Source organism: Silurus aristotelis (genome assembly GCF_946808225.1).
Source record: "Silurus aristotelis genome assembly, chromosome: 9".
NCBI classification, from domain to species: Eukaryota; Metazoa; Chordata; class Actinopteri; order Siluriformes; family Siluridae; genus Silurus; species Silurus aristotelis.
In genome coordinates, this window is record NC_139582.1 from 21,002,587 (window position 1) to 21,028,842 (window position 26,256).

A 26,256-nucleotide genomic window follows, 5' to 3' on the forward strand; every position below is an offset into this window, starting at 1 on the left:
TCTATAGGTTTCAATTATTTAGCTAATCAGTTCTGAATAATTCTTGATTTTATGAGCAAATTTATGTTTCTCTTTCCTAGGTCCACAAAGCCCATGTGAGAGAACAGACCTTCGAATGGCTATTGTGGCTGATCATCTGGGACTTAGCTGGACTGGTGAGGCTTAATGGAATGTTTATCTTTACCATGTATTTTGCATAAATTTCTGAATACATGTAACTTTGCAGCTATTTTTAGAAATGTGTAAGCAATGATAGTGATCTAAAATTTAACAGTATGTTCTTATGCTTTTGTTGTGTATGTCTCGTAGGTGTTGCTGAATTCAATGACCAGATAGACATTGAATTACAATGGACAGAGCTATATAAACAGGATAGAGGGCATGTCCATTTTTTCCCCAAGTCTGTAATGTATTTATAATTTACAGGGGATTAGAACATTTAGATTCTAAAAGTTTTGAAAATTACGTGGTATAACTGAAACCAGCACACATTCTACATAGAAATGCATCTGATGAGAAATTGAAGAGGGCTATTTTCTTTGCAGATTTATGCATCAGGAAATTTCTTAATGAAAAAGAAAAAAAAATGTAAGGGCGCTCTATACAATCCCAATTCCAAAAATGTTGGGACACTGAGTATAATGTAGCAAAAACACAATTAAATAGTTTGCAAAATTCACAAACCCATATTTTATTCATAATAGAACATAGAATCATATTAAATGTTTAAACTTAAAATAATTGTAGGGAAAATCTAAAGTAATATTGTATTTCATGGCTGCAACACATCTCAAAAAGGTTGGGACGTGGCAACAAATGTCTGGCTAAACTAAGTGTCTTTATAATTAAACAGTTGCAGAAACATTGCAACTAATTAGGTTAATTGACAACAGGCCAGTAAGATGATTCAGTATAAATAGTGTATCTTAGAGAGGCAGAGTCAAAAATATTGCATTTTTACATGATTAAGTAATGGAAATCACTGCATAGGCTTATTAACATCTGCAGAAATTATTGTCTGCAAACACAGTTTGCCATGTCACCTACAAATGCAGGTTAAATCTCTGTCATGCAAAGAAGAAGGCAAAAGTAAACATAATCCAGAAACAACCATATCCTCTCTAGACCAAAGCTTATTTAAAATGTGCTGAGGCAAGTTGGAAAACTGTTCTGTTCTATCTTTTTGGAAACCATAGACACCACATTCAATGGATTAAAGAGGAGAGGGACCATCTGGCTTGTTATCAGTGCTCAGTTAAAAAAAAAAGCCACATCTCTGATCTGGTATATTTTTGCCTGTGGAATGAGCAGCTTGCATATTTAAATAGGCTCCATCAATAGTAAATGGTATTTACAGGTTTTAAAGAAAAAAAACGTCCTTTACAGAAGGAGCCCTGCATATTTAAGCAGGACAATGCCAACTGCATACTGCATCCATTACAATAGCATAGTAGAAGAGACTCAGTGCTAAACTGGCCTGCCTGCAGTGTAGACCTTTTACCATTTGAAAACTCTTGGTGCATCAACGAAAAATACAACAAAGGGCACCCAGAAATGTTGAGCATCTTTGTGTTGACAACATTCCTTTGCCAAATCTTCAGCAACTGCGCTCCTCAGTTCCCAGATGTATACGGACAGAAAATGTAATGTTAGACAGTGGTAAACATGGTCCTGTCCCAAATTTTTTTTTGACCTGTTGCAGCCATCAAATGCAACAATACAATTTTTCCTTAAAATGTTATAAATTCTCAGTCTAAACATGTGATGTTTTTGTTTGTTTTATTGTGAATAGAATATGGATTTATGAGATCTGCAAATCATTGCATTATGTTTTTATTGAAATTTTACACAGTGTCCACTCTTTTGTGGAATTGGGGTTGTACATCTCCTAAATTTGTTTGATTAGGAAGACGTATTTTGCAACTTTGGTGTGGTATGTATTAATATGATTTGTTCTGATCTGATCTGATATAGAGCTTGCACGAGAAATGAACTTCTCAGTGGATGAGATCAATCACATTCGCACAGAGAACCCAAACTCCCTCACTGCCCAGAGTTTCATGCTAATGAAGAAATGGGTGAGCAGGGATGGAAAAAATGCAACCAGTAAGTCTTTCTTTATTCTTCTCTGTTTTAGGAATACACTTTTTCCACCCAAATCTTTAGCAAGTGGTTGTGTTTCCCATACTACAGTGTCAGTCAAAAGTTTTTTTTCATTCTTATTATCTTAAATATTGTACATTTACTACTAAAGACATCCAAACTATGAAAGAACATGCATGAAAAGAAGATATGTATTAAATAACACAGAATATGCTGATATATTTTCAGTTCTTTATAGTAGCGATTTTTTTGCCTTAATGACAGCTTGACACACTCTAGGCATTATCACAGTCAGCCTCAAGAGGCAGTACTCTGGAATGGTTTTCCAATAATCTTTTCAACAATCTTGTTTTCAGAGGTGTTGTGTGACTATTTGGTGCTTTTTCTTTCTTTAACTCATCTCAAAACCATCTCAGGAGGATTTAGATTGGGTGATTGAAGAGGTCAGGTCATCTGATGCAACTCTAATACTCATTTAACTCTTACTTAACTTAGAGGTGTGTTTGAGTTCAGTGTCTTGTTGGGAAACAAATGATGGCCCCGCTAAGTGCAAACCAGACAGGATGTTGCTTCAAAATGTTGTAGACATACTGTCAAGTGTGCCCTCAGTTTTAACTGAATTACCATCTAAATTGTAACTTATCCTAGTTCTTGGTTATTAAAGTTTGCCAAGCTGTAATCAAAGCTAAGTGTAGCTACTTTGGACAGTCTAAAATATAAAACAAATACTGGGTTGTTGAACACTTTTTTGTTTACTACATACTGTAATTCTATACATGTTCTTCATAGGTTTTAGGCAAATGCTGCCAATGTAATCTGCATTAAATATGTGCAGTACATCAGAATATTTGTGTGCATTTTTCCCCAGCGGATGCTCTGACTACAGTGTTGACCAAAGTGAACCGGATGGATATTGTGACTCTTCTGGAAGGGCCCATATTTGACTATGGTAACATTTCAGGCACCAGAAGTTTTGCAGATGATAGCGCTGTGGAGAAAGCAGATGGTAAAGTTTAGATTCCACCCCACACCATTCTTCCATTCTTCATTTATAATTTAATTTTATTTATATATATATATATATATATATATATATATATATATATATATATATATATATATATATATATATATATATAAAATCTATTTTTAGGGGTGAAACGGTGCAGAAATTTTTTGGTACAGGGCCCTCGGTTCAGTACACATGAAATCCTTTTTTACAAGCGGAACATACTTAAAACATGAGTTCCCTCAGGAACGTATTAAGTGGTGGACTGCAAGTTTGTTTAGTCTCTGCCTCGCACTTTGAGTGCATTTTATTATTATTCTTGAACTTGACAATATACACCACAATGCGCACACACACACACACACACACACACACACACACACACACACACACACATATCTGTATTCCCAAATGGGGTCTAACAAATGAAAACGATTTAATACAGATTTAATACTTTCATGTATTTAATTTTATTTAATCAGTTTTATTTATGCCAATTTAATTGATTACTTAATTTAATCAATATAATAAGTGTATTGCATTAATTTTATTAAATTTCTTTATAAAGTATTATATTAATCAAAATATTAAAATAATAACCAAGCACGTATTTTATTTAAAATTTTAAAATCACATGTGGATGATCACAAATGTTAATAATAATAAACTTCGTTAATAAAAAACTATATGTTTTGCATTTCCTCCCCCTAACCATACTGTAATTGAACTTAACCGTTACCAAGGTACGTACCGAACTAAACCCATATATATATATATATATATATATATATATATATATATATATATATATATATATATATATATATATATATATATACACACACACATAGTACCAGCCAAAGTTTTGGAAACACCTTCTTATTCAATGTTTTTTCTTTTTTATTGTTTTCAACTTTGTTTATCATTTTTAATTATGTTGAAACAAATTTGGAATTATATAGTTAGCAATGTGTCTGTTTAATACCCTGAATATATTTTTTAGAATTAAAATATTCAAAGTGTCCTATAATGACAGCTTTTTGAAACTCTCTCAGCCAGCCTCCTGAAGTAGTCTCCCAAAATGCTTTTGCAACAATCTTTTTAGAGTTCCCAGAGGTATTGAGTATTGCGTATTTGTTTGTTGCATCTAAATTGGATTCAATTCAGGTGATTGCGGAGGTCAAGTAATCTGATACAGCACAGCATATTTTCTTTTTATAAAATCGAACAACTTCTCAGTTGTTAAAAAAATTGTTTACTACATAATTTCATTCATCACATAGTTTGGATTTCTTCACTACTTATGTACAGTGTTGAAAGTAATAAAAATAAAAATAAACCACACTGAAGGAGAAGGTACTGGTACTATTTAATTCAGATTTGATTGGTACTGATGTATGTATGTGTGTATATATATATATATATATATATATATATATATATATATATATATATATATATATATATATATATATATATATATATATATATATATATATATATATATATATATATATATATATATATATATATATATATATATATATATATATATATATATATATATATAATGCTTCCCACAAAGCTCATAGTATTATATAGGAGATAATATAATGATTTCTTCTTTTAAACATCAGCTTCAGAGCGTGTAACTCCTGTAAAAAAAGAAAAAAAGGGGAATTATTTTGTGTTCAAGAAACTTTTATGGAAATATTCTCAGAAACAATATTTTTTTAATTATAAAATTAGTTTTTATAATGTTACACCCATCCCACTGCCACTTTATTTATGGGTATGGATCTAAATTTACATATGATGGTCTGGAGGATGAGACATTTTTTGCATGATGCTTCCATTTGGTCAATGCACATCATTTGCTGTGTGGTGCTATTCTTGTGAATATTGTATATATGACTTTTAAAAGGAGACACTGTACTGGCAATAAAATACTGTTACATATTCATATGTGGAATAAAAGAGATACAGTAAACGTGTAGTTGTTTTTAAATGTGTAGTGTTTTTGTGGATACAAGCAACAAGTTTTTATACAGGTTTCTGTAGCATAGATTTCTACATTCCTAATTCCTGTAGCTATGTTTGGTTATTTTAGTATTGCCATTGTGGATCTACGGCAGCACATTGCATTCACAAAGAGAAAAGAAATCACAGAAAGGATCTTAATAGCTTAATATCTCATAATAATAACTTACTATCTCATAATTATGAGATCCTGATATCAAAATTATGACTTACTAACCCATAATTATGAATTAGTATCTCATAATTATGACTTAATATCTCATAATTATGAGATCCTGATACTGCATTCTTTGCTCGGAAGCACCTCATTGCGCAACAATGATGTACCAGCTATCATATGGTTTAGCTTGATGACTGTATATTAGTTTAATTAGCTACTGGACATTTCCTCGCTGACCTGCCCCTCCTGCTAATTAATTTAGTTACGGTAAGTCTTGCTTCAGTTAATAGATACGGGGCATTAACTATTATTATTATTATTATATTTTGACATAATTATGAGATAGTAAGTCATAATAATGAGATCAGGATCTCATAATTATGAGATATTAAGTCATAATTATGAGTTAGTAAGTCATAATTATGAGATCAGGATCTCATAATTATCAGAATCAGAAATAGCTTTATTACCAAGTATGCTTACACACACAAGGAATTTGACTTGGCATCAGAAGCTTCCAGTGCAGAAGAAGTACAGACATAGTGTAACAGAATAGTAAACCAGACAGTTAAATAATGCAATATATACAGAGTAAAAAAGTTGTTAAACAAATGTACAGATGTTCATAAGATATTAAGTCATAATTAGTAAGTAAGCCATAATGAAATCCTTTCTGTGATTTTTTTTTTTTTCTCTTTGTGAATGCAATGCGCTTCCGAATAGAACCCAGCATGTCATGAGTCAAAAAATATTTGTTATCTGGCTTTTAAAAAGTATGAAAAGCAAATCTCTTTACCTGTGCTGAAATTCCATCTAAAAAATATTGCATTCCATGCACTGAACACCCCATTTTGCCTCTCTTTAAATCATCCATTCATCCTGATTCCAGTTGAAAAGCGTTGCGAGTATGTAGAACCTTTTTTTTTAGATTTAAGCATTGGAGCCTCAAACACATGCCTAAATCTATTCAATGCAAATAAACACAAAATTGACAGTTGCAATTGACAGTATCTATGTCTTACAATAACTTGATGTTTTAATGATTGATGTTTTAATGGCATACTAGTCCTTTGTATGCCCTGATTCTATAGTATTATGTAAATAGGCTACTAGCCTAGTTTTAATTCTAATCAGACCAGCTGACTTTACACTACAGTAGTAGTAGTAGAGACCATAGCTCAGCGGCTACTTGTAATGTAACATGTCTGGTTTGCAATACTTACTATCTATAAGTATTACCTCCCTGTGCACAACTTGGAGTGGAAATGTTAGTAGTAAACAATATTTAAACAAAAGCCTTAACCTGTGCATGGAAAATTAAAAGGGTTTTCTGTACACTTTATTATAGGACCACTTTTGCTTCCCATATTTTTCTTATGTACAAAGTGATATGTGGAACTGAATCAGGCATTTAAATCTATTTTTCAAAACATGCACCTGTATAGCTACACCTTGTTTCCTTATAATTATATATTGATCTTTACTTCTCATGCAATTTTTTTTTTTTGGATCACATGTAGTATCAGAATTGTGCTTTAAATACATTTACATTTAAGTTGTGCTTTAATATATTTAGCCCACTTATTTATTTTGTAGATCATCCCCAAACTGAATTAATCAGTTCAGTTTCAGTGAATATCATATTATTTTCAATTTTATGAAACTTTTTACAGAGTGAAGCTAATGCTATTATTAAATAAAGTGTCTCTTTTTAAACTTTTCCATAAATCTTCTTGACTTTTTAAACAGAAATTACCTCTTGTTCTCTCTCAGTCTTTTTACTATCATTAACTTTGTTTTGTTTGTTTTTTTTAATCAATGGTTTTATTTATTCACAAATCACAACAAAAATAACTATTTCTAAAGATTTTGTTATCTAATATTTAGTTTCCTTATTTATGAAAGATTTTCTTTGAAATCTCTGATCACTCTCAACACTTCTACTGGTTGCCAAGGTATCACAACAGAATGCAATGCATATTCTAGGATTATCTGCAGCTGTACTTTAAGGCAAAGTACTTTCAGATGTGTTAGAAATCACTGTTACAATGAACCCTCTTGGTGTATTTTTCTCTTGTTTGCTGTCTCTCCTCTTTTTCTGTTTTGCATTATTCTGCTGATTTATGTATGAGGCTGGGCAAATGGTGGCATTTTGTCCAGCAAAAGTAGGGGCTTGTTGTTGAGAGTTGTGGGGTCCAGGCATCCCTTCAAGCAATCAGAATCTTTCGCTGGCGCCCTTTGTGGACTCTGGGGCGGATTCGGAATTCAAGGTTCAGGACCTTGCCCGCCAGCTAGGGCTGGAAACTAAGCCTCTACTGAAACCCTCTATTTACATTTGTCCTGGATGCCCTGCCACCGGGTGTCTAAGCTGTCCTGGAACCTGCCTTAGATTCTCTTGCTGTGTGCGCGATTCGCCTCTTTGATTGCTTGGGAAAGGTTGCCCCTTTGCTGTTCTTAAGGCCTTTTCCCCTGCTTTGAAGGCAGAGTGTCTAGCATTTAGTAGTGCACTTACCTTTGCGATCCATGGCTTCTGGTTGGAGCATGTGGTGATGGTATTAGAGATGGTCACATCATCAATGCACTTGCTGATGTAGTTGGTCACTGACGATGTTGGCCCAGTATGTTTGTGAAACAACAACATTCATCATGTTTTCCCCTCTGGTTGCAAAGTCCACATTCAGATTACATTTAGGGAGCACAGATTTGAATGATTGAAATCTCCGGCGACAATAAACAGTCCATCAGTGTGTGTTCTGCATTTCGCTAATAGTTCTGTAGAGTACACAAAGTCCCTCCTTAGCATTAGCGCTAGGTGGAATGTACACTCCTACCACAATAAAAGTGGTGAATTCCCAGGGTAAATAAAATATAAACTCCACCAACAGTGAGCAATAAATTGAAACAAGTTCTTACACTATTCCGTGTTGATGTAAACACACAGTCCATTGCCACTAGTCTTACCAAACAGAGAGCACTTGTGTCCAAAGTGTCAATATTTTGTGTGAGCACCATTTGTTATCTAGCACCATTGTTATCCTCCCGGGCATAGAATTCACTAGAGGTGCACAGGCTGTTGCTGGGATCCTCTTCCACTCCTCCATAATGACATTATTGAGCTGCTGCATGTTAGACTCATGGTGCTTTTCCACCTTCTGCTGGATGATGCCCCACAGGTGCTTAATAGGATTCAGGTTTGAAGACATACTAGGCCACTCCACCATCTTCACCCTTAGCTTCCTCAGCAAGACAGTTGTCATCCTGGCGTTGTGTTTGTGGTTGTTATTATGTTGGAAAACTGCCGTTCTGCCCAGTTTTTTAAAGGAAGAGCATTAGGTTCTGCTTTAGAATATCACAGTAATTGTTGAAATCTATGTTTCCCTCAATGAACCTCAGTTCCCCAGTACCAGCAGCACTCATGCAGCCCCAGACTATGATGCTACCTTCACCATGCTTGACAGAAATTCATGCTCTTGGACAGGTTGTCTTCAGTAAACTGTTTGTGTGCTTTCTTGTAAGCCAGCTTCAGAAGCGGCTTCCTTCTGGGATGATGCAATGCATCTGTTTTTTGAAGCCAGCTTCTGCACCTGACGCACAGCACAAGGACTCAACTTCTTTGATCGACCCTTGTGAGGCCTGCTCCAAGTGGAACCAATCTTAAACAAAACCTCTGTATGACCCTGGCCACTGTACTGTAACTCAGGGTGTTATCGATATTTTTATATCCTAGGCCATCAATTCTAATTCTCAAATCCTCAGACTTCTTTACTATGACGTGCCATCTTGAACATCCAGTGGTCAGTATAGGAGAATTGTACTAAAAGCACCAAATTTTAACTGCTCTAATAGAAGATAAACATATTTTTATGGTCCTGTCAAGCAGACAAAAATATCACAACAGTGAATAGGATATGTGGCTTTGCATGGTTACATTACATACAGCCAGAGGTTACACACTTTCTTTACTTAAGTAGAAGTACAGCTCCTCATGTTTTAAAATACTCTGGTAAAAGTTGAAGCACTGATTATACTTTTTTTTACTCAAGTGAAAGTAAAGAAGTTTTGGCTCAGACATGTACTTAAGTAAAAAGTAGTTATTACTGCTACATGTTTTAGCTGTTAACTGGACCTCACATCATAGATAGATAGATAGATAGATAGATAGATAGATAGATAGATAGATAGATAGATAGATAGATAGATAGATAGATAGATAGATAGATAGATAGATAGATAGATAGATGGATAGATGGATGGATGGATGTGATAGCCTAGTGAGTTAATGTTAGGGTCCCTACGAGGATGAGTTTGAGAGTTTGATTCCTGGTCAAGCTGGTTGCTGTGTTGGTAAATAAAACTTCTGGACCTTGTCCACTCTGAGAACATTTCAATTCTGTCCTTTCTGTGTTGGATTAATTTCTTGATTTCCTGGTCTTTAATAAAAGATAACCCCACCAAAAAAAAAAAAAAATGCACTTCTGTGGTAGCTCAGTGGGTTAAGGCTTGTGCCTGAACATGGTCCTTAATATAGTCCATGCTGGTGATAAGGTTTCAAAGCCAGTCCTACATGCCTTCTTTCTTACTGCGCTGGCATGAAACAAAGTAAGAACCCTCCAAAAAGCACACATGCTTTTCAGCAGTGGTCGCTCAGTGGTTTAAGGCTTGTGCCTCATATAAACATGCATCCCAGTCTGATCTCTTCCATGGTTCATCGGATTAAGGCTGGTGCCTCCCTGATGGTAAGGATCAGAGTTTGAATCCTGCTAGTTGCGATGTCGGTTATGCTCCTGCTTCCTAAATCTTTCTTTAGCGCGTGTTGATGGTTTAAAGGTAGATAGACCTGCTCTAAACAAACTTCCTGGCCTGTCTTCTCTGATGGTCCAGTGGGTTAAATCAGGTGTCGTGCTTTTGGTGGGGTTCAGGGTTCGAATCCTGCTTTCTGCCTGCCGTTCACGATCAGGATTCACTTCCTACATTTTTCTTTAGCGATATATTTTTGTTTTTAATGGGTTGAAAAGAAAGATAGACCTGCTCTAAACAAGCGTCCTAGCCTGTCCTCACCAATTATTCAATGGGTTAACGTTGGAGTCTTGCTGGTGGTGGGGATCTTGGTTCGAATCCTGCTATTTACAATGTGGGTTCAACTTGTGCTACTTACATCTGTATTTGCTTTCTTTAGCATTAAATTCTTGTGTTGATGGCTTGAAAAGAAAAATAGACCTGCTCTAATCAAGCTTCCTATCCTGTTTTTTCCTGATGGCTTAGTGGGTTAAGGCTGGTACTTTGCTAGTGTTGGTGGTCAGGGTTCAAACCTGCCTTTTTGTCTGCTAGTCATGAGGTAGGTTAAATTCCTGATTCCTTCATATTCTTGTTTTGATGGGTTAAAAAGAAAGACCTGCTCTAAACAAGCTTCCCAGCTTGTCCTTCCTGATGTTTCAGTGGGTTAATGATGGTGCCTCGCTAATGGCGTGAATTAGGATTCAAATCCTGCATTGTCCCTGCTAGTCATGATAGGGGTTTGCTTCCTAAGTCTGTCTTTAGCATTATATTCTTTTGTTGATGGTTTAAAGGTAGATAGACCTGCTCTAATAATTGGCATAGCCTGTCCTTCCTGATGGTTCAGTGGGTTAAGACTGGTATTTTGCTGTTGGTGGGGTTCAGAGTTCGAATCCTGCTTTCTGTGTTTTTTTCTGATCTGAATTTCTTGCTTTGAAGCATAAAACGAAGGATAAACCCCCCCCAAAAAAGAAGGTGCTTTGTGGGGCTTGATGGCTTTGTGGTAAAAGCCTTGCCTCTGAGCTCAGAGGTTGCTGGTTCAAATCTGTCTTGTCCCCCCACTGGGTAACTTGTGTAGAAATTAGTGTGTGGTGAGCAATGGAGTGGGTGACTGTGAGAAAAAAAGGCTGTGAAGACCTGCTGGGTTACAGCCTCAGAAAAAAGTGAGGGTGATAGTTTTGCATTTAGGGGAGGTGAGACCAGGAAGAAAAATTTATATTTGCCTGGAGCCTAAGTTGATACTTTTTTTGGACATTTTTGCTTCATAATCCCCTGTTTTCAGCTTCTCAGATACCAGGGGGGCAGATGCGTGGATATTGCCCCCCTTTAAACAATTTAGATGCCTGGATATTGCCCCGCTGGTACATGATACGCCCTCTGAAACCGTCCACATCCAACCTTCCATCCTACCATTTCTGACACCTTCCTCTGGTCAACAGAACCTTCCACATTCTTAATTTTGAGCCCTGGCCGGGGTTTGAAACAGCAACCTCTCAACCCAGAGGCAAAGCTCTTCCAATTGAGCCACAGGATCTCCTGCAAGAACCTGATTTTTAGGACCTTTTTTGAATCTTTTATAAAACTTTTTAAACAATTTAAAGGATAGCTAAGGGATAGGACTTGAACCGGGTGAGTCAGATAGCAGAGGCCGCATTACTAACCACTACGCTACCAGAGGGGTGGCAAACAAGGCTTTGCTTATTGGACTCTTGGTTTTTCTATAGTTAAGAGACCACTGTTTTCTCTTAGATCATGATGGTAGAGGGTCAGAACTTCTCCTTCCTGTTCATTCTCTCAGTTACTCGAAGTCTATGAGAAGTGACTCAAGAACCACATCTCCAACACCTGCACCACTGATATACCATGATTTACCAGCAACCAATTTTAATGACCTTTTATTGTTCTGTTTTTAAAAACTTCTTATAATGTTCAATATGAAACTAGAGGTAAGAATCGAACCAGGAAAGTCTTTCATCATAGATCGCTAATGGCATTACTTTCAAAACTCAAAACTTTGTTAGACATGTAAATAAGCAGGAAAGACAGAGACAGAGACAAAGAGACACAGACACAGCTTTAGAAAGAGTGAGAAACAAATAGAGAGACAGCAAGAGAGAGACATATACAGTGAGACAGAGACATTTACTAAAAGAGACACAGAGACAAATATATGGAGAAAATAGAGAGACAAAGATAGCGAGATATAGCCACTTCCTGTTGGAAGCGTTTATTCAGAGCGACTCTTAATGATCTCATTTACTAAATGAGCAGTAGTGAGTTAAGTGCTTGCTTAGGTGCCCAAAACTGGCAGCTTGGAGGTGTTAAACATGTATCATATTTACAGCATGTGATATGTATGTAAGCATATGTACAGTGAGCAAATATAAAGGCTATATCAGTGCAGAGATGTGTGGACATCATTTAGAGCCTTTGCTCTGTTTCCACACGGACAGTTAATGAGGTGATACCGGAGAAACTGCACCTCTTCAAGTCAAGTCAGGAAGCTCATATATAGAAAATTATAGACATTTTACAGATTTGAATGATGTATTGTTTTTATCTGTACGATCAATAAAGACAGTAATTTAAGTTTGTGTCACCATTATGAGGGAAAACGCCACCCAGAGGGTTAATTGTGTAAAACATGGCGGATTTGGTGTTTCATTTGAGACTTGGCGCAGAAATAAAACAAAAGTTTACTGATTTAAAAATATTTTTATCTGGAGTTTATTTATTTATTTTATATCTAAGAAAGGACGTCGTGGATAAACGTATTTTTTGCCGAAGGTTTTAATTGCTCCTCTTTTATTTATGTATTTATTTATGTATTTACATTTTCTATAAAAATGGTGAAACCGAAATGCGCGCTGAATTGATAGCGCGTTAATAAAATTTAGTGCCGTTTACAATAATTTTAATTTTGAAATTAAATATACATATATACAGTGAGGAAAATAAGTATTTGAACACCCTGCTATTTTGCAATTTCTCCCACTTAGAAATCATGGAGGGGTCTGAAATTGTCATCGTAGGTGCGTGTCCACTGTGAGAGACATAATCAAACAAAACAAAAAAAAATCCAGAAATCACAATGTATGATTTTTTAACTATTTATTTGTATGATACAGCTGCAAATAAGTATTTGAACACCTGTCTATCAGCTAGAATTCTGACCCTCAAAGACCTGTTAGTCTGCCTTTAAAATGTCCTCCACTACATTTATTATCCCAAATTAGATGCACCTGTTTGAGGTCGTTAGCTGCATAAAGACACCTGTCTGCCCCATACAATCAGTAAGAATCCAACTACTAACATGACCAAGACCAAAGAGCTGTCCAAAGACACTAGAGACAAAATTGTACACCTCCACAAGGCTGGAAAGGGCTACGGGGAATTTGCCAAGCAGCTTGGTGAAAAAAGGTCCACTGTTGGAGCAATCATTAGAAAATGGAAGAAGCTAAACATGACTATCAATCTCCCTCGGATTGGGGCTCCATGCAAGATCTCACCTCATGGGGTCTTAATGATCCTAAGGAAGGTGAGAAATCAGCCCAGAACTACACAGGAGGAGCTGGTCAATGACCTGAAAAGAGCTGAGACCACCGTTTCCAAGGTTACTGTTGGTAATACACTAAGACGTCAAGGTTTGAAATCATGCATGGCACGGAAGGTTCCCCTGCTTAAACCAGCACATGTCCAGGCAAGTATTAAGTTTGCCAATGACCATTTGGATGATCCAGAGGAGTCATGGGAGAAAGTCATGTGGTCAGATGAGACCAAAATAGATCTTTTGGGTCATAATTCCACTAAACGTGTTTGGAGGAGGAAGAATGATGAGTACCATCCCAAAAACACCATCCCTACTGTAATGCATGGGGGTGGTAGCATCATGCTTTGGGGGTGTTTTTCTGCACATGGGACAGGGCGACTGCACTACTGTATTAAGGAGAGGATGACCGGGGCCATGTATTGCGAGATTTTGGGGAACAACCTCCTTCCCTCAGTTAAAGCATTGAATATGGGTCGAGGCTGGGTCTTCCAACATGACAATGACCCGAAGCACACAGCCAGGATAACCAAGGAGTGGCTCTGTAAGAAGCATATCAAGGTTCTGGCGTGGCCTAGCCAGTTTTCAGACCTAAAGCCAATAGAGAATCTTTGGAGGGAGCTCAAACTCCGTGTTTCTCAGGGACAGGCCAGAAACCTGACTGATCTAGAGAAGATCTGTGTGGAGGAGTGGGCCAAAATCCCTCCTGCAGTGGTGCAAACCTGGTGAAAATCCACAGGAAACGTTTGACCTCTGTAATTGCAAACAAAGGCTACTGTACCAAATATTAACATTGACTTTCTCAGGTGTTCAAATACTTATTTGCAGCTGTATCATACAAATAAATAGTTAAAAAATCATACATTGTGATTCCTGGATTTTTTTTTAGATTATGTCTCTCACAGTGGACATGCACCTACGATGACAATTTCAGACCCCTCCATGATTTCCAAGTGGGAGAACTTGCAAAATAGCAGGGTGTTCAAATACTTATTTTCCTCACTATATATATATATATATATATATATATATATATATATATATATATATATATATATATATATATATATATATATATATATATATATATATTAATACAAAACGAATTAAAAATGTTGTTACCTAATGAATGTATCCAGGCTGAAGATCCACATATAGAAGACAAGCAGAGAAAAGATGATGATGATCAGGAATGTTTCTGTTCTCAGTGATGTTACATCACTGACTCCCTCTGTCTCATCCACATTAACCCCAAACTTCTTACTGCCTTCTGCCCGCTGATTCTTAGCTTCGTAAACTAGTCTACATCTGTGGTGAGTGAGAGTCAGGACTTTATACACCAGCGGATTGAAAAAGACATGCAATGACAGGAAATCGGTTGTTCGGCTGAAATCGGCGCACAGTGAAAATGAAAAAAAAATATTTCACCAAATCAATGGATTAAAACTAAAGTAACGAGCCGTTTTTGAAAATGTAAGAAGTAAAAAGTACAGATATTTGTGTAAAAATGTAATGAGTAAAAATACAAAAGTTGTCTGAAAAATAAATAGTGGAGTAAAGTACTGATACCAAAAAAATCTACTTATGTACAGTAACGAATTATTTGTACTCCGTTACTTCCCACCTCTGCATACAGCTGTTGTTTCTTAGGGTGTACTCACTTTAGTTGCCAGCTATTTTGACAATAATGGCTGCATGTTGAGTTATTTTTAGAGGACAGTTAATCTTTATTACTATCCCAGCTCTATATTGACTACTCTAAAATATATCCGAGTGTAATTTTGTATAGTATTGTCCCTTAAGATTATATACTAAAATGGTTGCTAAAATGTGAGTCAATTTTGTGAAATACTGTATGTGTCCTCTTTCATTTTTATTTAAAAAATAATAATTCTGGCTCCACCAAAAACTTTACCTACTCTGCCACAAGGATGTGTAAACACTCAGTATGAGTGCAACTGAACATGTACTCAACACTTACTCTGGACTAGGACCACCCTGTATGAAAAAAAAAAGTTTTATCTAATTGTTTTTGCTGACTAAAAATGATCTGCCACATCTGTGCTCATGCATGTGATGTGCTTGTTGATACAACTTTTTTAGCCCAATATTAATAATTACAGAATTCCAAAAGTTATAATTGTACCACTAATATATAAACATTATAGTGACTAATGTTTGTAGACATCTAATCATAAAACCTTAAACACCGTTGGAATGAATTGAAATGCTGACTGCAATCCTGGCCTCCTCACCCTAAATCAGTACTAGCATTTGCTAGCTCCCTTGTACTAAATGAGCACAATTATCAAGAAACACACACCAGAATATAGTAGAACACCTTCCCAGAAGAATGGATGTTAATAAGGTTAAGGTCAGAGCTCTATAAGCCACTCAAGTTCTTTTACTCCAACCAATGCAAATCATATCTTTATGGAGCTTGCTTTGTGCACAGGAGCACTGTCATGCATGAACAGGTTTAAGAAAAAAAATATTACAATCTATTTTATACAAAATTTAATTCTGTACAATTGTGTGCCTCAAACTTTGTCAGGTGTCCCAAAACGTTTGTCTGTGTAGGCTATATATAGAGTGTGTGTTTATGTGTATATATATATATATATATATATATATATATATATATATATATATATATATATATATATATATATATATATATTTATTATTTTATTTTTTTTCACATCACATTCAAATCACATTTAATTTTATATTTCAACGTTTTTTTATATATATATATATATATATATATATATATATATATATATATATATATATATATATATATATATATATATATATAAAACGTTCAAATATAAAATTAAATGTGAAGTTTTTATGAGCCATATTCTCTATTTATTTATTAGTTAGATTACTTGTTTTATTTGACATATTTACCCCAAAATGGCTTCTGATTATTAAACATTTTTAGCAGGGATGTAAACACTTTAAATCTGTTGCATGAAAGTATGCATTTTAAAGAATTATATGTAGTTCACTTTGGGCCCATGTAAATTATTTAACTATGTGATGTAAGACAACAGAAACCAAGTAGGTGGCATTGTGGTTTTTTCATTAAAAAATAGAGGATCTTGGAACATTTTCTGACTGGTGTCCTCACCGAATCTTTATATTCAGAAATCATATATGATTAGGTAAATAATGTGATCACAGGGCAATGCAATGCCCTGAAATTTAATTCTAAGTAAACACACATGACATCATGTGAATACTGTGATCACAGGTAAAATTACATCTTATAAATGAAACCAGTGAGAACATATATTCTGCACTGGCCTACGAAGAAATATGTGTCTCTTTTGCCATGCATTTTTGCCATCCATCACTTCTCACAAACCATTCATCAAAGTAATCAGGACAAAAATAGAATACAACCTAAAAAATACAAAATTCAGGAAGCTGTGCTTTCATTGTTTTCATAATCTCAATCATTATCAACATGTTCTGAAAATGGCCTTACACTCTAAGAATATGTTGAAGGCCATTATTTTTCTCTTTTTTGGACAGAGGTCATGAGGAAGTTTTCTTCTGTAGTAAAAGAAGAAGAGATAAAGGAAGAGAAAGTGAAGGAACCAACATTCTTCAGTGGAGAGTGTGATGATAGGGTGAAGGTTTAAAGGGACATTGTAAGAGATGCAGAGTTAGAAGTGTTATCCCTCTCTACAGGCTTGCTTGCTGAGAACTCCAACATCAATGCTGATCCAGCCAATGCAGGGCGGGGCCTGGACCAGCAAGAAAACTGGTATAAAAACAGCAAAAAGTCATTCATGACATTAAATATAAGTAAAACATCAAGACTGAGCAGTTATATAGAGAAACAGTGATCACATAAAAATTAAAAACTACATTTGATAAGATCTTTAATCATTAATTTGGGATCTTAGACTTATATACAAATATACATATTTGTTATATATCTCATAAAATTATTCAATTAAATTTTTTTTATGTAAAGTAGTTTATTTTTGCCGCATATTTTTTAGTCAGAAGAACTCCAACAACTCTAAAAAATCATCACCCAGGCGGAATTCTGAGCAGAATGGCAAACATTTTAATGCCCCATGCCAGAACGCAGCAACATGGGAATCTTTCAATGAGGTCGAAAGAGAGGCATTAGTAGAGAAGGAGACCCTTGAACACAAAGTAAGTGTAAGTCTGTTACTTAATTTTTATGGGTTTATAAATGCATATCCAAGCTTGTTATGACATGGGTGTAGAGTACAGGGTATTAATGCAACAATTTTGTACATGTGTGGGTTATGATGCTTGCTCCAGGGCCAAAATGGGGAAATTCGGCAGTGTGAAGCTTGAACACCAACCTGTGCATGTGTACATATTTTACAGTTGTGTTTTTTTTTTTTGTGTGTGTATGAGAATTTGGACACTAAGGAAGGAGAAGGGGATTTGTACCGATTGGCTGGTACATGGGGTCCACAGTACAAAGTAATGGAGAGTGTGTTAGAGCAGTGAAGAAAAGAGTGCAGGCAGGGCAGAGTGGGTGGAGAAGAGTGGCAGAAGTGATTTTTGATAGAAAGGTTTTTGCAAGAGTAGGAGGGAAATTTTATAGGACTGTCATGAGACCTGCTATGTTGTATTGTAATGGTAATAATTATTATTTCTTTGAGCAATATCAACTTTGAATTTGTAGTAAAGTTTAAAGTGTCTTCTTTTCAAATATATTTAAACTGTGTATGTCGCCTACTTTATTTAGAAACTGTTCACATTAAAATCTAGGTAGGGAATTTTCAGCTGTGAGTCCCAAAAGCGGTGACAAAGGCTAACAGGTTAAGAAAAACAAAGCTTTGTTTTTAATGTTTTGATAGATCATGCCTGGCCTGGCTTAGTACTACCAAGCTCACTGCACATTTTTCATCCTCTCAATATTAAGATGGAAAAAAAAATATTCCCTGGTTTTAAATAATCCGAAAACAACTACCCCATTAGTGAAACATTAACTACATTCTACATTACTGCACTCCATCCTCTGTAGACTGAACAAAAACAAAAAAGTTTTGTTTACTAGGCGATAATTAAATAATCATGCCAATATAATCTGCAGCATGTTTCCAAACAACCTTGCATATTTACTGGTTATTTCCCAAGTGTTAATTTCTCAAATAATTATTTTTTAAATAGTCTTTTGTGTGTGTGTGTGTGTGTGTGTGTGTGTGTGTGTGTGTGTGTGTGTGTGTGTGTGTGTGTGTGTGTGTTTATCAGGAAGAAGTGCCTAAGATGAAAAGGAAAGAGAAATGGAGTCCAGATATATAGTCCAGATATAGGTGATGTTTGAGCTGTTCTGTATTTAAATAAATATTTTAATAAATGTGTTTGTGTGGTGCATTTAGCATGCTACAGTAAATAGCCCTGTTTCTATTATACATTTTTTATCTTGATACCACTTGACTTAACTTTCTTGCAATATGTTTTGGGGGTTCACAGCATAGCAAGTTAAATTATTTGGGGCAAAGTCTACTGTAATGTGCATTGAGAAAATACATTTTTAAATTTGGGCTTTGTCTTGGGAAACTCTTCTTTTGGGAAAATCTTGGGAGTTTTGCATCTTCTAAATATTTGTGAAAAATGTCTGGTACTAAGAATATTCAAGGTCTTCTTAATAATCTGCATTGGCATTTATTTCTTTTACTTTTTCATCTTTTACAAAATTTATATTTGACAATTATTTTTGTTTGAAAAACAGCAAAGGTGAGCTATTCACACCTGAGCTGAAATTTTCATCAGGAGTTGATTACATGTAAGTATAATCTGCAAAATTTTGGCATTGTTAACCTTGAGTTTATACACTGTTAATAGTTCAAAATCTTTGACCATTTTTCACATTATATTACTCCAATTCAAAAACATTCGGTACGCTGACTAAAATGTTTTGTAAATGTCATAAAGCTACATTTATTTGTAATAGAAAATTAAAAATATATAAAATGTTCAAACTAGGATGTCATAGGATGTGCTATTTTAAGAAAAAAGTAAGATAATTTTAAATTTAATGGTTGCAATGGGTCTCAGAAAAGTTGGCACGGTGACAACAAAATGATGGAAAAGTAAGTAAGTACTTTTTCCATTTTCTTGAAGAGGAAACACTTCTCAACAGATTTTTTAACGTTTTCTAGGACTCCTAGTTCTTTCTTGTCCTTGACCCATCCTAATATTTTAGATTTCTTTATAACACCTTAAATACCACATCAGTTTGTTTGCTAATTTACTATTGCAAGTGGCCTTAATGATGAAAATTTGATTTTACGTTTGTCATATTATTAGGTCTTTTTCATTTTTAGGGCAAGGGGCTAGCTTCCCACATGCAACTTTCAGGGGCAGGTCCGTAGTAGAGAGCCAGACCCTCTGGTTGAGGTGGTAAGCAGGTGCTGGTCTGTGCCTGCGGTTGGCCCAGTGGGCATATAAGTCGGTAGACCTGAGGAGAGTAGCCTAGGTCTTCTTCCATGGATGGCGGCAGCAGTTGACTATCACTCATCTAAGACTTCTGCTGATGGTACCAAGGCCTCAAATTCTTGGGAGGAAAAAAAATGGGTGGGTGGTAACCATGAGCGGCCTAGAAGGGGCAGAGGCTGGTGGCTGAGAACGGCAGAGTATAATAGGCATATTCAGCCTATATCAATTGTGAAGCCCTCGAGGCATTTTCATCATGCAAAGGATGCGAAGGGCTGGCTCCAAGTCTTGGTTTAGTCTTTCCGCCTGCCCGTTGGTCTGCGGGTGAGACCCGGAAGATAAGCTGTTTGGGATACAGAGGAGGCGGCAGAATTTTCTCCAAAAATTGCCAGTAAATTGTTTCTGGGGCTCTTGGGCTGGGCACAAATAGGACAGGAGGCCACAAACTGCTGAAAATCTTACTTGATGGGCCACTAAAATCATTGCTGCAAAAAAAAATTGAGAGCTGTGGCATCACTTAAGGACCTGGGAACATAGATGGTCGGGAACATAAAGTCTCCCCTCCGGACAGCCATCCGTGGTGGGCTGTCCCGAAGTAGCTCTGTGTACCTTGCGTTCAATGTCCAAGCAAAGGGCTCGGACAGAAACGGACAGAGCAAGGATGTAACTTGGGTCTTCAAGCAAAAAACCTCAAAAAATAGCCCCCACCTGGTCTGCCGGGGATTGAGATGCTTGGCTGCTCGTAAATACTCCAGGTTGCGGTGGTTTGTCCACACAAAGAATGGTTGGTCAGAGCCCTCCAACCAATGCCGTCAAGGGACAGCTTGACTGGCAGCAGCTCGCAGTCTCTGATGGAGAAGTTCTGTTCCGTTAGATATTAGTCGGTGTGAGAAGAAGGCAAATGGATGGAGGAGGCTGTAAGTGGCTCATCTCTGAGACAGGATGGCCCCCACGCCCTTGTCGGAGGCATTAACCTCCACAATAAATTGCCAGGAAGGGACGGGCAGAGTAAGGATAGGTGCAAAGGTGAACCAGGTATTAAATTACAGAAAGGCCTGTTCCACCTTACTATTCCAAGAGAATGGCTGACGAAATGCCAGATGAATTGTGGATCTGGCCTTCTGGTTGCTGCCTCTAGGACCGATGCCCCTCTGCAGAGGTCTGAGACGGAGCGATGCCTTCTGCGGAAACCACATCGTCAGCAAAACCCGGGGATAGAACAACGTAGTCAGCATGGCTCTGGAGCAAGGTGGGGCACTCGGCAGGGCTCTGGAGCGGAGCGGCACCCTCAGCGAGGTTTAGGAGTAAAAAGAGGAGCTCAGTGGGGCTCGGGAACGGAGAGGGGACCTTGGTGGGGCTCGGGAGTGGAGAAGAGACCTCGGCAGGGTATGCTAGATGCAGGGCATGCCCCAGCAACATGCAAGTCAACTCCTGGCTCCCTTGAGTACCTCTGCTGTGGTTACCTTTGTTGTGAATAAACAGTGCCAAGAGTTAAGCCTTGTAAATTGTTTGTATGCATTTCAAGGTTTAAGATTTATACATATCAAGGTTTAAGATTTAAAGTTGAAGGTTTTAATTTGCCAATGCCACCATATGTGCACACATACAGTGGAATCGAAATACAGCTTCTCTTCTCTTTTATCAAGTGTTACATTGTCATTGTGATCATGGGCGTAAATCCTGGGGGGGACGGAGGGGATATGTCCCCCCATCCGAGGATACAAAATATGTATGTATACCTAAATAACTGTGTAAGAAGAAAAAAAACAAACGCAAAAAATGCATTTAGAAACAGTTGAGTTTCCCCCCTCCCCTTCCTCACAGTGGTTTGACCCACTGCCTGCTTTCCCAATTTATCTCACTTACTCTACACACACGAGTCAGGTGTGTGGCTGCGGCTCAATTATTGTTGAACTCCATTAACTAGGGTATTTTATTCACTTTAAATAAAGCGATTTTCTTTAATGTAGTAGATGCAGACTCATTCATAAATTGGTTGCGGCAAAAATGCTGATTACCGATGTAATTTTCCATGAATCTGCTATATTAGCGAGTAAAATATGACTTATCTAGTTAATGTTAGCTTGTAGCATAGTGCACTGTAACTAACATGCCAAAGCCATTTCCCATGCAGTGTTTTATATGGGATGACTTGGCATAATGTTAACTTAACATTAACGGCCACAATTAGCATATTGTTTAGCTGTGCATTTACTAAATGAGCACTGTTCTACGTCCGAACTTACCCCACTGTATTTTTTTGTATAATCAATTTCTATTCTGTTCTTAAGTGTCTTAATTCATTTTAAATACAATTTTAAACCTTTTTTAATTCCTTGTTTTTATTGTTGTGATTATTTTTTTTATGATAGTTTTACTATCTTTATGTAAAGTACTTTGAATTACCATTCTGTATGAAATGTGCTACAGTATAAATAAACTTGCCTTGCAGTGTCATAGACTAGATAAAATGACAGAGAAAAGGAAAATGGACATAAGATCCTTTTTTAGTGCACCTAAACCATATCTTTATAAGTTCAATTTGACTGTATTATTTGTGTCCCCTTCAAAATTGCTAATGGGAAATTTAAATTTTTATTGTCCCCCTACTGTTAAATTAAATTTACGCCCATTAATGCAATATAGAACATTTGTATAGAAATATTAGCAGTAAGTGCAATTTAAAACAGATTTTGTACAAGGTCACAGCAGTGTACTCGTAATAAATAGACATATAAACCGAGTGAATATATCTCATAAACATCTGAATGACTATATGTCTGAGTTTTTTAAATAGGTGTTTGTAAACAGGTTCATGTGTGTAGAATCCTGCAGAGAGTATAATGCGTCTTATGTGCAATGAAGGAGTGTGGGGTGAGCTGTAGATTTTCAAAATTCAGGAGTAGGTGGGAGAGAGAGGAGGTAATGGACAGAGTTCAACATCCTGACGGCATAAGGTACCTTCTCCCTGAAGGCAGGAGGCTAAAGTGGAGGTTTGATGGGTCTGACCTATCATCAGCGATGTTGATGGTTCTGCTAGTGAGGCGGGTCAGAAAGATGTCCATAAGGAAGGGCAGAGAGACACCAATGATCTTGCTGGCTGCATTCATTATGCATTGCAGAGTCTTTCGACAGAAGGCAGTGCAGCCTCCATACTACACAGTGATGCAGATGGTGAGAATGCTCTCAATGGTGCCCTGGTAAAAGGTGTTACTGAGCTTTCTTGGCCAGCGATGTGGTGTTTGTCTTCCAGGAGAGTTCCTCAGAGATATGTACTCACAGGAACTTGTTGCTGCTCACCCTCTTCACTGCTGCACCATTGATGGTGCTGTGGAGGTCCTCTTCTGAAGTCGATGACAATTTCTTTGGTCTTCCCCACGTTGAGGAAAAGATTGTTATTACACCACTGAACCAGTCAGCTCAAGTCGATCCTGTAGTTTGCATCATTGTTGTTGGTGTTAAGGCCCACTACGGTCATGTCATCTGCAAACTTGAGGATGTGGTTAGTGCTGTAAATAGGTACACAATCAAGGGTCAACAGGGTCAAGAGCAGCGGACTGAGCACGCACCCTTGTGGCGCCACTGTGCTTAGAGTGATGGTCTTAGATGTTTTTTTGCTGACCTGTACATTTTGTGGTCTCTCTGATAAGAAGTCCAGCACCCAGTTACAGAGAGAATAGATTGAGTCCCAGGTGTTTAAGTTAGTATATTAGCTGCTAGGGGATGATTGTGTTAAACGCGGAACTAAAATCCAAGAACAGCATTCACACATGGAAGTCTATGTGCTTGCTGATACCCTGGAAAAGCTCACTGAGTGCCTCGATTCAGTCGATGTTGTTAGCAGCAAAGGTGGGAAGTAACGAAGTACATATACTTTGTTAACGTACCTAAGTAGATTTCTATAGTATCAGTACTTTACTTCATTATTTTTTTTTCCGTTTTACTTTTTTGTAAAAGTACTATTTTTTTTAGTAAAATCTGTACTTTCTACATTTAACATTAAACATTTGCTGAGATAAACTAATAAATAATATATAATAATATTTTAATATTTTTAAACCTTAGTTTATTTTATTATAATTTTTTTTAAATAAAGTTATTTTCCCTTAGTACAACATGCAGAAGGATGTCAATCTAACATCAGTGGGCAGATATTATTTCACCATTTACTCCATGCATTAACGTTGGGATTGGATTAATGGAGCAAGGCTATCAATTTTTAGAGATCTGCAAAGGCTGCAAAGGCCCCCACTGTTTATATTTAAAATATGTTTTATATATATATTTATATTTATATATTTGTGTATTTATTGGTTTATTATTTATTTTTGTCATGCTTCCTGCAGGTATTTTTCTGCCTGTTCCCAGAGGGTGGGGCAGGACCAGTCAAGATTGATTCAGAAGAAAAGAAGCTTTTGGAAAACAACATATACACCTTTTACATGCACAGTTCTATGACAGCTCACCAGACCAATAAAACTCTTGCATGAACATGACACCATATGCTGCCTTTCTGTTGTCTCACCAAATAATAGAAAGTCTTTTAGGATTTTATTTCATATTTTGGATTATGAATTCTATTTCCTATTCATTTTTGGCTCTAAAAGGCCCAAACACAGGAACAACGTAGTCCTGTAAATTCTTCTGTGCTGTTTGTAGCAAAGAGGCTGAACACACAAGCACAAATTACAGTCACTACAAAAGAGCAAATATCTGGTTTTCCAGGCCTTATAGGAGGCCATATTTTACTTTCTTTCTTTTTTTTTATTCCTGCCTGTATTTTCCATTACATGCAATCAAGGAAATATGTAGAGCAAAACCAGAAAGAAAACATTCTTCACATAAATAGACATTATGTAACATTATGTAACATTATAATAAAATCCTTGGATAAAGATTCAGCAAAAGATTTTTGAGTAATATAATAATATCTGGTTTGTACATTGAAACTCATTCATTTAATTTTTTAATATGCAACTAATTTTGTTTACTATTTCTTCTTTTCGTTTTTTTCAAGGTTGGAGGAAAATGCTTTATCTAAACTAAGCAATCTATTTCGCCTGTGTACCTACCATCTAAAAGTACAGTAAAAAAAAAAAAAACTGGCTTGTGCTATTTAGTTTACTGTATAAGAGTGTATTATTATATATGCTATCCGTTTACTCCATGTTTTCATTATTATTATTAATGGGTTTATTGGATGGGTTTTCCATAACACTGGTGTACAAAATCTATTTTTCACATAAAATTATATAATTTTTTTAATGATAAACACAAATATTTTGTTTGAGGTTTTGGGGACTGTCTTTCTTTATAAATATGAGATGATATTGAACCTCCAGTGAATTATTAATGCATGTATTGCAAAAATAATGGACAGATATTAATTACTTTTAACATAAAATAATCACTGTTAGTCTAGAGACTGTACTATGTACTTTGTTAATTTTTGTTTCAGTGGATAAACTTCTCTTTGGTAAAGCAAGTTTAAAATATAGTAGTTGTTCCTTTAATAGTGTATAAACTACTCATGCTGATGGACTAAAAGAAGTCATAGTATCCAAATGTCTGCTTGCCACTTAACTGTAGGCAGGTTTTGGGCAAGTTTATGACGTTTATTCTGTTTAATAAAAAGTTTCCAATTGATTAACCTTTTTACTGCAAAATGCTTTTAAAAATGTGTGAAGCTATTAAACTACTTTAGTACTTGAGTTATAAAAGTGCTGTCTGTTAGAAACTAGCAGCTTTAATGCTTCTAATGTCTCAAAAGTATTACATTGATAAATAAATAAAGACTTTTTGCAAACTTATTATTTTGTATGTTGTCAATATTTTATATTTTGGTTCTTTATTTATTCAAATAAACTATATATTAAATAATTATTTTATATTTTGGGTCGGCAGCCATCTTGGTGCTCACCGTTCCAGGTTGCCACCATTTTCCCATGCCACCATGTATTTCAGGACGCCAGATGTTCTCCTACCCGTTGCTGACCCAGCCTGTTGTCGCTACCGGATTCTGCCTGCCTTTTTTCTCTGCTTACCGGTATTTGAATTAGTGAACTGTTTTTTTTCTGACTCTGTTTCTTGCTGCCTGCATTCCACTATTTGCCAGCACTCAGATTGTTTAACTGCTTTTGGACTGTTACTCTTTGCCTATATTGCTCTGTTTGCTGAACTTTG

General features: G+C 36.2%; 1 protein-coding gene across 16 annotated transcripts in view; it reads left to right on the forward strand.

Moving 5' to 3' along the window:
• LOC310731065 (ankyrin-3-like) overlaps positions 1-25,883 on the forward strand; it is an 89,458-nt gene extending 63,575 nt beyond the window's left edge. For 5 of the 16 annotated variants that reach the window (XM_083550396.1, XM_083550388.1, XM_083550390.1 and 2 more), the window contains 8 exons: positions 81-155; positions 1,975-2,106; positions 2,972-3,109; positions 17,338-17,413; positions 17,655-17,820; positions 18,889-18,950; positions 19,370-19,423; positions 24,420-25,883. In XM_083550396.1, coding sequence (XP_083406522.1) covers positions 81-155; positions 1,975-2,106; positions 2,972-3,109; positions 17,338-17,413; positions 17,655-17,820; positions 18,889-18,939 — 638 coding nt within the window. In that variant the 3' untranslated portion in view covers positions 18,940-18,950; positions 19,370-19,423; positions 24,420-25,883. Of the gene's footprint in view, positions 1-80; positions 936-1,974; positions 2,107-2,971; positions 3,110-17,337; positions 17,414-17,654; positions 17,821-18,888; positions 18,951-19,369; positions 19,424-24,419 lie in introns of those variants that run through there. The other 11 variants (XM_083550397.1, XM_083550389.1, XM_083550391.1 and 8 more) reach the window with 8 other exon arrangements.
• The last annotated feature ends 373 nt before the right edge of the window (positions 25,884-26,256 follow it).